Raw genomic sequence first — 14,203 nt, 5'->3', positions numbered from 1 at the left:
TCTTCTCTTTCAAGAAATGGAGGAGGACTTTCTGTCCCTGTGGCTCATGTCATTTTTTTCTGAATTTGATTTATCCTCACACTTGTTTTAACTTAAGAATTTTTTTAATTTCCAATTATTTTTCTTAGTTTTATTGTTCAGAGAATGAGGTTTTTATGCTTTCTACTCTATGATACGGTGGAACTATTTGATGTCTGTAAACAACTATAGTATTTCACTATGCGTCTGGTAAAGATGCTGGTAATGTTTTAACACGAAAAACCTAGTTTAGCCAGTTAGTTTAGAAGTCAACAGTTTATGTTTTCCCTGAAGTGATCTGATAAATTAGTGACTTCTGAGCCGAAGTCTGCACCTACATAGATGTTCCCCTCAAGTTCCCTTTGTCCTTTCTGTACAAATGTTGAAGGATGGGCTGGATGAATGTGAAACTTTGTTCCAGTAGCGCCCATGTGTCCATGATGAACACATTGCTCAGAGCCCATCTCCAAGCGACCCTCCTTCATGTTTTCCTAGGCTAATAACTATTTTAACTTCATTTTTTAAATACTTTTCTGGAAAAGAGGAACTAAATGCTTGCGTTTGATTAAAGCTATGAAAGAGAATCTTCTCTTGCTCAGGAATGTGAAATGTAATCTGGAATTAGAACAGACCTTTTCTACTGCCCTGTGCAGGCCACCACTTACACTCTGTTCTGCTCACTGAACTCAGTCCTCTTCGGGGTATCTTGGTAAACTTTCTCCCCTCTGAGCCTCAGTGTACCCACCTGTGAACATGAAGATGATAGAGTAGACCAGGAATTCTGAGTCTGAGCTAATGCGATCCCTGAAATGATTTTCAAAATTTGGCATGTGTCTGCATTTGACAGTTTTCTAGTACAGGGTGCCCAGTTATTATTTGCAATGTGTCCCAGTCCTCCAAAAATAATGAAAACCGCTAAGAAAGAGGCAGGGACAGAAGCTCAGAGACAGAGACATGCCTCTCCTTCAGCTTCACTCCCCCCCCCCCCCACCGTGCTTTACGAGTAAATCTGAAGTTTGATTGTGTCGTCTCCTGGCAATAAATCCTCTAATGGTTTCCCATCACCCTCAGGACAAAAATCTAAGCTAATCAGTGTTGCTACAGCAGGGAGCTCTGGAGTTGGGTAGCCCTTCAAAGTTTGTCCAAATTGAGGCAGGCACAGACTTCCATATCCTGCATCAACCACTCATTGGATGTGGGCTGCCTTGGGAGGAGCCAAGATTTTGGATGAGGCAGTTTACTTACACTTCATGCCAAGTGAACAAAGGACAATGCAGTTGCAGCAGAGTGTGTGGGCTTCAGTAGGAGGGTCGGGCTTTCTGGAGAAATGGGTGAAAAATTCACTTATTGGTCTCTGTATGGAGTTTATTGTCCCAGCATCCCTCCTGTTAGAGTGGGCAGCAGAGGGCCATCTGTCCCCTGTACTGAGGTTCTCCATATGTGTATACTTGTGGCAGTGGAAGGGAGTGTGTTGATTCTAATCATTAACAACATATTTTTGTCATACAGGATAATCTAACCTGAGAATCTTAGAGGAAGAGGACAGAAAGTTGGAATGGCTCTTTCCGAGGTAAAAGTCACATTCTCAGTTGACTGTTGTGTTCTCTCCTTCCTAAACTGCCATATGTTGGACTTGCCAATCTTCTCTGTCTCTGAAGGGTCCTACCTAAAATGTTGACTTAGTGTTATTTGGCTGACAGTACTCTTCAAAGTACTGTCCAGATTCAGTGGAATCCCCACGAAAAACCGAACAGCCTTTTTTGCACAAATAGGAATCCCAATTTTAGAATTCACATTGAATTCGTAAGGACCCCAAATAACCAAAATAATGGTGAAAAAGAAGAACAAGGTTGGAGGACTAAAATTCCCGATGTCAAACTTTACTACAAACCTAGAGTAATCAAAACTGTGCTTCCAGCTTGAGGATAGAAATCTAAATCAGAGCAATAGAACTGAGAGTCCACAAATAAACCCAGACATCTGTAATCAGTTCCTTTTTTAGAAGGGTGCCAAAAACTTTCACTGAGAAAAGAATAGTCTGTTAAGAAGTGCTGGGACAACTACACATCCACATGAAAAAGAATGAAATTAAACCTCTACTTTTCCCATATAAAAAATTAATTCAAAATAAACCAAAGAGTAAGTCTAAGACCTAAAACTATAATACTCTATTGAGAACATAGGGGTAAATGTTGATGACCTTGGATTTGGGAGTGAACTTTTAGATATGACTCCAAAAGCAAAGAGAGAAAGACAAAATAGATAAATTGGTGTCCATAAAAATTAAAAATTATGTGCATTTGAAGGGCACTATCACGTAAGTGAAACACAATCTACCAAATGAGAGAAAATGTTTGCAAATCACATATTTGATCAGAGTCTAGTATCCAGAATATATGAAGAACTCCTACAACTCAACCACAATTCAAAGAACTCCATTAAAAAATGGTCAGAGTACTTTAATAGACATTTCTCCATAAAAGATACACAATGGCCAACAAGCACATGAGGAGATGGTCGGTAACATCAGGAAAATGCTAAATCGAAACCACAATGACATAGCATTTCACACGCACTTGGATGAATATACTAAAACAGAAAATGGCAAGTGTTGGTAAAGATGTGAAGAAATTAGAATCCTGACACGTTGCTGGAAAATGGTGTCACTACTGTGGAGTACAGTGTGGCAGGTTCTTACATTAAACCATGTAACTGGTAATTCCACTTCTAGGTACATAGACAAAAGAATTGAAAACAGAGATTCAAACACATGTTCATAGTATCACCATCAACGTTAGCCAAAATGTGGTGACAACTCAAGTGTCCGTGAAATGATGAGTGAATACATAAAACCTGGTATAGTCATACAATGAAATTATTCTGCCATAAAAAAGGAATGTAGTCCTGACACATACTACACCATGGATGAGCCAAAACTATTATTCTCAGTGAAAGAAGCCGGACATAAAAGGTCACACATTTCATACCATTCCACTGATATAAAAATATCTAAAATAGGTAAATCTGTGGAGACAGAAAGCATATTAGTGTTTAGCAGGGCCTGGGGGGAAAGAGGAGTGGGAAGCAACTGCTTAATGGGTAATGGATTGCCTCTGGGATGAGAAAGATGTTTGTACAAGATGTGAATGTGCTAAATGCCACTGAATTGTAGTTTGAAATGGCTAACTTTGGGTTATGTGAAGTTCACCTCAGTTAAAAGAAACTTAGAGAACTATAACTTGCTCTAAATTTTCTTACGTGGATCACTGAGAACACTCACCCAGCCAAGTCAATCCTTGCACATCTCTGCTTGTCCCATTTTGTGTCAAAATAAGAACTCTGTCCCTGTTGACATGGTGAAATGTGCTTTCCTTTCAGGGACGGTTGACCTTCAGGGATGTGGCCATAGAATTCTCTCAGGAGAAGTGGGAATGCCTGGACCCAGCTCAGAGGGCCTTGTACAGCGATGTAATGTTGGATAACTACAGGAACCTGCTTTCCGTGGGTGAGGATAACTTCCCCTCTGAAGTTGGTAACTACTGTTGTATATCTTTGCATTTTCCCTTGTGAGTCTCCTGGGAGCCCCTGACTTGCTTGTCTGAGTTCCAAGTCCCTGTTCTTGAGAGAGTGATTGAAGCTGTTTGGATTCAAAAAGGAAAGTCTTCCTAGTATGGCACATGGACTCTAACTTCCCCTTTCTTCAGAAGTTCTGCACGTATCATGTGTGATCAGTGGGGAGAACCTTACAGCAAATTTTTAAAACTACCTGCATACCTTTTTTTTTTTTTTTGCTCTAGAAGGTACGCCTTGAGCTAAGATTTGTTGCGAGTCTTTCTCTTTTTTTTCTTTTTGCTTGAGGAAGGTTAGCCCTGAGTTAACATCTGTGCCAATCTTCCACTTTTTGCATGTGGGTCACTGGCACAGCATGGCTGACGAGTGGTGTAGGTCCATGCCTGGGATCTGAACCTGTGAACCTGTGCCGCCAAAGCGGAGCGTGACGGACTTAACCACTATGCCAGTAGGCCACTCCCAGATGCCTGCATACTTAAAATAACTCCTTAGCATTCAGGCGGCAGTCAGTTGACTGATTTTCAAAATACTTCTATAATGTTTTCTCTTCTTGTTACCAACCCAAGTGGACTTGCCTTCTGGTGAGTTAAATAACCAATGGAAGTTGTCTCACAAAGTAAAATGTATTTGCAGCAAATAGGAGGCCATGAGGAATCATTTCCAAAGTCATGACATCCCTGAACAAAGGGAAGCAGGGAGTTTTATTTCAGTTGGAGAATGAATATTCAAAAGGGAAAAGCAGGTATTTGCTTGCACAGGCTCAGTGGGAGAACATGCTTCCACATAATGAGGCCTAAGCTCCTCCTGGAGAGAGCTTTGCATTAAAAATAAGGCAAAGGTCTTGGGCACAGCTCTTGTGGTGAGGCTTGGTCAGTTTTAGGATGGCTGGTGGTTATATCTCCCTTGAGTTTCTCGCTTGGTCAGTTTCAGGATGGTTGGTGGTTATAACTACTTGACATAGAAAAGGAAAAGAAACAACTTTGAAAAACAGTTAATTGCTTCCATAGCCACCATTGAGTTTCTCGAGGCACCTAGTTGGTGAAATTCTTAAATGAACAAAGAGCAGAGAATGTGTTCTGGAAAAATATAGCGTTATCATGTTCCGTTTTTCTTTTGTAAGATGAAATCTCTCTTGAGTAGAATATTATCTCCATTTTTGAGCAAGGGAGCTGTTCCTTGCCGTGTTTAGCCCTGGGCTGTTCAGAGTGAAGGAAAAGTAAGAAAGAATGCAGACGGATTGGAATGTATAGAGATGTGAACACAAGTAAGAGCTCAGATACATGGGCTCAGAGTAAGCTGCCCTGTTAAATATTGTTTGAGAAACTCTCCTCAATGGGGAAAGATCTGTGGGAAAATAAAAGTTTATTTCTGGGCCGGCCCCGTGGCTTATCGGGTAAGTGCGTGCGCTCCACTACTGGCGGCCCGGGTTTGGATCCCGGGCACGCACCGACGCACCACTTCTCTGGCCATGCTGAGGCCGCGTCCCACATACAGCAACTAGAAGGATGTGCAACTATGACATACAACTATCTACTGGGGCTTTTGCGGGGGGGTTAAAAAATAAATAAATAAAAATAAAAGTTTATTTCTTATGAGCTCTCAAAAGACATTCCCCCTACCAACCACAGACACGCTTACCACTGCTGTTGAAATGTGTAAACTTTTAAAATCTCACTCTACCATGATGCTCCAGCTCACGCAGAGGCAGGCAAAAGCTTTATCATGACATAATTACTCTGTCATCTGGTTCCTCGGACCACTTTGGTCCCTTGTTTTGAGGGAAACAAGATGGCCTTCTCTATGGAGTCTTCCTTCCCCTTGATCTCTCTGGGTTCCCAGTCCGTAGAGACCAGTGCTGAGGCCTCTGTAGTCCTGATCCCAGGACCTCTTCACTTTCCATTCACATTTCATGTCCTTGGAAGAACTTCTCAGGAGATAGACAAGAAAATAGCTGCTCTTCCGTTGTCTCTGGGGTTCCATGAAACTCCCTGGGCTGTGTCAAGCCATATCTGCCTGTTCAGGCCCCTCAGCCATCTCTTCAGTTCTCTTTTTGCCATGTGTGTGTAAAGACAAATGGGATTTGAGATTGTTAAAGAGATTTTAAAATTTGAGAATGTTTGACATTGTCACTGAGCAGTAATGTAAAGACTAGAGACTGAGATCCTCTCTTTGGTCCCCATTGCTACATGGGAGTATATCTCAGTCTTTCAGGAGTTCACCCCCCTTATATTTTTCTCTCTCTTCCTGCTCTGATTGTCAGGGAACATAGAAAGACTTTGGTCTTTGTGACCTCTTATTCTCCTGGATTTTGCCTCCGAAACTTGCGTTTGAAATACACATTCCAAGGGTCTGAAGTTTTATCCTCTTTTTCTGTTGAGATAACTTATCTTTAGGTGATGAATGACTTTTGGTGGACTTACCTGTGGAGGGTGTTTACTGGGTAACAAAAAATTCTTGAAGAAGAACAGTGATTAATAATGTTAGAACATCATCCTGCTACCTACAGAAGTGCCTCTGGAAGCCAGTGGGTAGTGGTCAGCAAGTCCCAGGATCCTGAGGTGGAAAGTATTAGGAGAGCCTGACTGATAAGTGTTTCTAGTTGTCCCGATTTTTGAGGAGTTGAACGCTGTCTCCTAAGGGCAGTATCACGGTACTGATCAGACATAATGTGATCATCTCTTCTGAGCCGGCAATAAAAAAAAAGGTGTAGGAACTTAACCTGAGGAGAACACTGTCCAAGTTCACAACCTTATTTCTGTGAGACTCTTGAGTAAACTACTGTTCATGCCACATTGTGTATCCCCTGTGTGTGCTGTTGTTCATTCACCTTCACCGAATATGCTTTGACACATCTTATTGAAGGAGTTTATGAAGTGAAATGGTGCCTGCATTTTTTAAGTCTCCTGCACTTTGTTTTGTTTAAGTCACTGATACTTTCATCTTGCAAACTTCGTTGTTATAACTGACCTTGTTTTCTATTTATTTCATCAGTTCAATATTTTTGATGATGTTTTGTTTTGTTTTTTTCCTACAATTTGGGGTTGTGGGGTCATGCAATGAATATTGTTTTATATACTTCATGTGATTTCTTTCTCGATTGGTCATGACTCTGTTAGTTTGTCCATGACGTGTATAACCTCCAGAATTTTTTGAAAAGATAGTCTTAGTTATTATTGTTACTTCTGTTTCATATTACTTAGTACTTAGTAGTGTTGAGACACCTTTTTTGGTGGACAATTATTTTGAGCACTTTTAGTTTCACAGCAAAATAGAGTGAATGATACGGAGATGTCTCAGGTATTTCCAACCCCCACACATGCAGACCTTCCCTATTATCAACATCCCCCACCAGTGTGCTACATTTGTTATCATTCATGAACCTACACTGACACCTCATCATCATCCAAAGTCCATCTTTACCTTAGAGTTCACTCTTGATGTTGTACATTCTGTGGGTTGGACCAACATTTAATGACACATATCTACCATAATAGTATCTTATAGACTAATTTCTTGCCCTAAAGATCCTCTGTGCTCTGCCTGTTCATCTCTCCCTCCCTCTTAACCTCTGCAACCACGGATCTCTTCACTATCTTCATATGCCTTTTCCAGAATATCATATACTTGGAATCAAACAGTATATAGCCCTTTCAGAGCTTCTTCTTTCACTTAGGTATATGCATTTCAGGTTCATCCATATCACTTCTTGGCTTGATAGCTCATTTCTTTTTAGTGCTGGATAATACTTCCATTATCTGGGTGTGCCTCAGTTTCTGTCTCTGTTCACCTTCTGAAGGACATCTTGGTTGTTTCCAAGTTATGGCAGTTATGGATGAAGCTGCTATAAACATTCATGTGCAAGTTTTTATTGGAGATAAGTTTTCAACTCTGGGTAAATACCAAGGAGTGTGATTGCTACATTGTGTTAGAATATGTTCAGCTTTGTGAGAAACTCCAAAGTGTCTTCCAGTGTTGCTGCACCATTTTGTCTTTCCACCATCAGTGAATGCCAGTTCTTCCTCCGCGTTGTTGCCAGTATTTCCTGTTGTCAGTGTTCTAGAATTGGTCTATTCTCATATCTCATTGTAGTGGTATCTCATTGTTTTTACATACTTTCCTCAATTAAACTTATTGCATTTTTGAAACTGAGAATTTTTAATATGTCGAAAACACTTTTGTTATTAAGTTAACGTCACTAAGGAAATACCATTCAAATGGTTTTCCATATTTTTTATGTAAGATATATTGCTTTTTCCACAGTATATGAAGTTTTCTGAAAAATACTTGGATTTGATTTTAATTCCACTGACTTTTTATATTTTTTGCTACAAATAGTTTATTCTAAAAATTGATCTCTCTGTGTAGATTTGTCATGCACAACTTTGTATACTAATCTAATATTTAAATATCCCCTTTCATGTAGTAGAAAATAGGGTGTTTTTTACACTCCATTGTCCCCTCAGTACTTTTACTTCTGAGAATTGTGTGCCCAGACCATTTAAGTTCTTGAAATTACATATTTCAATTAACCCATGAAGCTTGTTTTGTTCTCTGTCTTCTCTTTCACCTGAATTCTCTAGAAAGTCACCTGGTCCTTATTGACACACATCCCATTGCTGTCCTTTTGTTCTGAGTATTATTGGACACTTATTTTGCTTAGCACATCTCTGCACATAGTCCTCTGCTGTAGATCACTGTGGTACTGCCAAAAATTGTTCCGACACTTAAATGCTGCAACTAACACCCTTTTTCCTTGCCAAAGATTTTTTGCTCTCGGTCATTTAGTAATTCCCTTTAAGGATACTGCTTTCTGATGATGTTTGTGAAGTTAAAATTCATTACTTTTAGATTAGTGTGTATTTCTATGAATTCATAAGGGTAATAACTATATGTCTACTAATACATATAGTAAGAACACTTGCCACATGTTATCTCGTATATCTTTGGGACTGTAATGTTAAAAGGTCCAAAGAAATGATTTCAGATAATTAAGATATTAAAGAAAGGCAACTCTCTTATTTTTATATAACAAACAAGGACACTTGAACTAAAAGACTCAGTGTGTCAAAACTGATAAATTTCTATTTTTTTGTTGTTGTTGTTGTTTTGTGAGGAAGATCAGCCCTGAGCTAACATCTGCCAATCCTCCTGATTTTGTTGAGGAAGACTGGCCCTGGGCTAATATCCATGCCCATCTTCCTCCACTTTATATGTGACGCCACCACAGCATGGCTTGACAAGTGGTGCATCAGTGCGCGCCTGGGATCCGAACCCGTGAACCCCGGGCCACCGCAGCAGAGCGCGTGCACTTAACCGCTTATGCCACCGGGCTGGCCCCAATAAATTTCTATTTTTCAATCTATATAATAGAGTTCATGAGTTATGTTTTACCAAGTATAATCACATCCCCAATGAGTTGAAACTTTGACAGTAACCTCCTGCTAACTTTGTTTCCACCACAGAACCTCTGTGCCCCTAGTCAGAGATCATCATCCAGCATCCATGGTCACCTTTCATTACTTGACCTTTGAGAAGGTTTTATTGCAGCCATATGTGTTGGTACAGAGTGAATTCATCCATTCTGCCCTTGGTAGTCTTTTCCAGATTTTTGCTTTTGCGTCTTCCTAAGAACGTTCTTGTACATGTCGTCTGGAATATATATATGACTCTCTTGAGTATATGCCTAAAAATGGAACTTATGGCATATTCAATTTGATTACTTTTAGAGAAAATATTGGAATAGATGTAAATTTGCATTCTTCCCATAACACCGCACAGTCTCCCTTTTTAATCTCTTCCTTGTTTGCTTTATCCCCATAGTATAGTTCCTATGGAATGAGTATTATGCCTCTTGCTGAAAGAGTTCCTCTCCTTTTCTAAATCCCAGTCTTGGCCTTTTCTCAGATCTTTTGTTGATCCAGATGAATGACACTGTGCCTTTCTGTATATTAACTTTGAGCACCTAGGCACCCTAGTTTCCACAGGACCCACGCCTCCCTGTGCTACATGCAGTGCATTATATCTTGTAGGTTTTCTTTTGCAATTTTTTCTATATTGTTTTCTTTCACCTTAGATACCATTTTCAAACCACATCCTATATACTATCCACTTTTTATGAACCTCTAACTGGATCGTTAAGTGGTACTTCATAGAGAGTTGATCTGTGTACCAGCTACTATATAACTGTAGACATGAAATTGTAGTTGAGATTTCTGACAGTCTTCCGTAATTTTTTTTTTTTTTTTCGCTTGGGGAAGATTCATCCTGAGCTAACATCTGTTGCCAGTCTTCCTCTATTTTCTCTGTGGGCCACCACCACAGCATGGACACTGACAAGTGGTGTAGGTCCGTGGCCAGAAGCTGAACCCAGTCCAGTGAAGGGGAGTGCGCTGAGCTTAACCACTTGGCCACCGGGGCTAGCCTTTCTTTTTTTCTTTTTTTTGCTGGGGAAGATTTGTCCTGTGCTTACATCTGTTGCCAATCTTCCTCTTTTTGCTTGAGGAAGATTGGCCTTGAGCTAACATCTGTGCCAGTATTCCTCTATTGTGTATGTGGAACACCGCCACCGCATCGCTGTTGATGAGTAGCGTAGGTCCATGCGCAGAAACAGAACTTGAGCTGCTGAAGCAGAGCACACTAAACTTAACCGCTAGGCCATGGGGCTGGACCCCTAATTTTTGATCTTTATAATGTGTGTTTACCTGAAACTGATATTTCAAATTTAGTGATTCTCAACATATTGTTCCTTTTAACTATTGTCTGTTCTTTCCTGAATGTAAATCCTTTCTTTAGTTCCTTAGGAAGAATTCTTTAGAATTTCAGAGACTATTATTTTCTATAGTTGTGGTTAGTTATTAAATTACCTGGTGATTTATCATGGGTTAAAAAAATGTTTTGTTATCGTAGTTTTACACGTGTATTCTTTTAGTATCTTTTTCTAGCCTCGTATCAACACACCTTATTATAAAGATTAAGAATTATGGAAGACAACCTCAACTCTCCATGAGGATTTTATGCCTATGGTTATATACTAGCCAGTGTGTAGATCAACTCCCTAACTATGGAGTATCATTTAATTATCCAGTTATATGGCCAGGAAATATGTATAGCATGTATGGTTTGTTTTGAAAATTTGTTATCAAAGGTGAGAGCAAATATTAATATGTAAAAATTATAAAAATAAAAGTGTAGAAATCTATATATTACAATGGTGTTTAAATACAGTGATTCATAAATTTCATAACTTTGTTCGTTATAAGGATTGAGTTTTGTACAATTATCTAATTCAATATAAAACATTTCTCTTGAAACTCAATAGGAAGCCTTTCTGCTGGATTTGAAATAAAGGAATTATTGCCAAGAGAGGACATTAATGAAGGAGAATTCTACCATCTACTGGTATTGGAAAGAACTGAAAGCTGTGCCATCAAGGATTTTGACCTCAAAGAAGTCTTGGAAAATATACATGAGTTTGGGAGTGTGTGGGGATATGATGCCAGAAATCACAAAGCAGTGCCGTTAATCCATAACGGAAAGCTCACTCGTAGAATAGGTGAATGTAATAAAACCACAAATAATTTTCCTGAAAAGCAGAGTCTTTCTGTAGGAAATAATATGTACCAGTATTTCATGCATGATGAGCCATTGATAGGAAATTTGTTAAAACTGAAAAATAACATAAGTGATGCTAGAAACAAGTATGTAATGTGTTTCGAAAATAGAACTCAATCAGGTTTGCAGGCACACTTGGCGGAAGTGCAGAGATTTCAAACTGAGGAGAAAATATGTGAATGCAATCCAGTTGAGAAGTCTATCAACCATGATTCTTCAGTTTCACCACTTCAACAAATTCCTAATGGTGTTAAAAATATTTGTAATAAATATAGGAAGGTTTTTAAATATCTTTTGTTACTTACACAATATGGGCAAACACATACTGGAGAAAAATCTTACAAATGTAATAAATGTGGGAAGGCTTTTAGCAAAAGCTCATACCTCTCAAAACATGAGAGAATTCATTCTGGACAGAGACCTTACAAATGTAATGAATGCAACAAAGCCTTTGCTAGCCATTCAAACCTTACTCAACATAAGAGAATCCATACTGGAGAGAAACCTTACAAATGTAATGAATGCAGCAAAGCCTTTGCTAAATGCTCGGTTCTTACTCAACATAAAAATACATACTGGAGAGAAACCTTACAAACGTAATGAATGCAGCAAAGCTTTTGCTAGACATTCAACCCTTACTCAGCATAAGAGAATCCATACTGGAGAGAAACCTTACAAATGTAATGAATGCAGCAAAGCTTTTGCTAGACATTCAACCCTTACTCAGCATAAGAGAATCCATACTGGAGAGAAACCTTACAAATGTAATCAATGCAGCAAAGCTTTTGCTAGACATTCAACCCTTACTCAGCATAAGAGAATCCATACTGGAGAGAATCCTTGCAAATGTAATGAGTGTGGCAAAGCTTTTACCCTTTATGATGGTCTTAAAGGACATCAGAGAATTCATACTGGAGAACAACCTTACAAATGTTATGAATGTGGCAAAGACTTTGCTGATTGTTCAGGACTTACTAAGCATAAGAGAATCCATAGTGGAGAGAAACTTTACAAGTGTAATGAGTGTGGCAAGGTCTTTGGTGAAAAGTCATATCTTGCAATTCATCAGAGAATGCATACTGGAGAGAAACCTTACAATTGTAATGAATGCAGCAAAGCCTTTGCTCGACAGTCAAAGCTTACTCGACATAAAAGAATCCATACTGGAGACAATCCTTACAAATGTAATGAATACAGCAAGGCCTTTGCTAACAACTCAAGGCTTACTCAACATAAAAGAATTCATACTGGAGAGAAACCTTGCAAATGTCATGAGTGTGGCAAGGTCTCTAGTCACAGGTCAAATCTTGCAACTCATCAGAGAATTCATACTGCAGAGAAACCTTACAAATGTAATGAATGTGGCAAAGAAATGCTGATTGTTCAGTACTTAGTAGGCATAAGAAAATCCATACTAGAGAGAAAATTTACAAATGTAATGATTGTGACAAATCTTTTACCCAATTTTCATGCCTTAAAAGACATAAGAAAATCCATACTGGAGAGAAACCTTCCAAATATAATGCATCTGGCTAGGTTTGTACTCAAAAGCAGAACTTCACAATTCATCAGAGAATTCCTACTGGAGAGAAACCTCACAATAATACTGATTGCAGCAAAGCCTTTGCTGAGGATTCAAGCCTTACTCAGCATAAGAAAATCCGTACTGGAGAGAAACTGTACAAATGTACCTAAGGTGTAAAATCTTTTGCCCAATTTTCAAGCCCACTTCATCATTAGAGAATCCATACTAGAGAGGACTCTTAGAATTATTATTAGTACAGCAGGACTTACCCAATTTGCCAGTCTTCCTAGGCAACAGAAAATACTAAAAATAAACATCATAAACCTAATGTATGTGGCAGGACTTGTATTTAAATGCTCAAGCTTTGAGAATTCGTAGGAGCAAGAAACCTCACAAATATGAGGGAAACAAAACTTATGCAAGTGTTCAAGCCTTTCTCAACATCAAAGACTCCATTTTTGAGAGAAATCATATAATAGGAATGTATATATCCAAGCTGGTAACCAGGGCTCAGACCACATTTGATATTAGAATTTACATCTTTAAGAGAAACACACAGATGTAACATATGGTAGGCATATCCAAAGTTTAAGACTTGTGGAACATAGAATTCTTACTAGAGAGAAATCTTATAAATGTGATGAATGTGATCAGCTTTATCAAATATACACAACTTTGTGGTCATGAAAGAATTCCTATAAAATGGAAGCCATACAAATGTGTCGAGGCCTTGAAACAATGATCTCAGTCTACACCCAAGAATTCATACTGGACAGAAATATGACAAATGAATTGAAGGTGATACATTGTTTAACCCGTTCTCTCAATGAAATACATGTTAAATGCATACTCTAGGGAACGAGTTTGATGTGTGTCAAACTGTGTTTGATGATGAATCAACCTCAGATGTTAAACTACACACAGGATTAAAAGTTAAAATTATTTATGGGGCCAGCCCAGTGGCGCAAGCGGTTAAGTGCGCACGTTCCGCTGCGGCGGCCCGAGGTTCACCGGTTCAGATCCCGGGTGCACACCGACGCACCGCTTGTTAAGCCATGCTGTGGTGGCATCCCATATAAAGTGGAGGAAGATGGGCATGGATGTTAGCCCAGGGCCAGTCTTCCTCAGCAAAAAAGAGGAGGATTGGCATTGGATGTTAGCTCAGGGCTGGTCCTCCTCACAAAAAAAAAAAAAAAAAGTTATTTAAAGCTCATGAGATGATGTGTGTCAATGAAGCAAGGTCGTCAGTGGAAATATCTTGTGTTCAGTTTATAAAATGTTTTTATTCAGTCATTTGAGGTTTCTTGAAAAGGCTACGTTATTATTGACGACTAACAACGTGAAGTTTGAAGCCTATTGATTTTATACTTTCATTACATGCTTTTCATTTTTCACCATGATGGTCTCAGGGAAGAGATCAGTAAAGTGAAAGGACCTCCATCATCAGGAGGGTTTATTCTTACCCATGGAACCTGGAAA

At 39.1% G+C, this 14,203-nt stretch overlaps 1 protein-coding gene across 1 annotated transcript in view; it reads left to right on the top strand.

Annotated features, from left to right (window-relative positions):
• Positions 1 to 1,527: 1,527 nt before the first annotated feature.
• The window catches only part of LOC131397682 (uncharacterized), a 42,555-nt gene continuing 29,879 nt past the window's right edge, over positions 1,528 to 14,203 (top strand). Inside the window, 5 exon segments of the mRNA XM_058530753.1 lie at positions 1,528 to 1,588; positions 3,397 to 3,550; positions 10,907 to 11,765; positions 11,767 to 12,572; positions 12,575 to 12,730. Coding sequence (XP_058386736.1) covers positions 1,574 to 1,588; positions 3,397 to 3,550; positions 10,907 to 11,765; positions 11,767 to 12,572; positions 12,575 to 12,730 — 1,990 coding nt within the window. The 5' untranslated portion in view covers positions 1,528 to 1,573.

The sequence above is a fragment of the Diceros bicornis genome, chromosome 34, assembly GCF_020826845.1.
Source record: "Diceros bicornis minor isolate mBicDic1 chromosome 34, mDicBic1.mat.cur, whole genome shotgun sequence".
Classification (NCBI taxonomy): Eukaryota; Metazoa; Chordata; class Mammalia; order Perissodactyla; family Rhinocerotidae; genus Diceros; species Diceros bicornis.
Note: the sequence above shows the minus strand (reverse complement) of the source record. Positions and strands in the feature narration are given on the sequence as shown.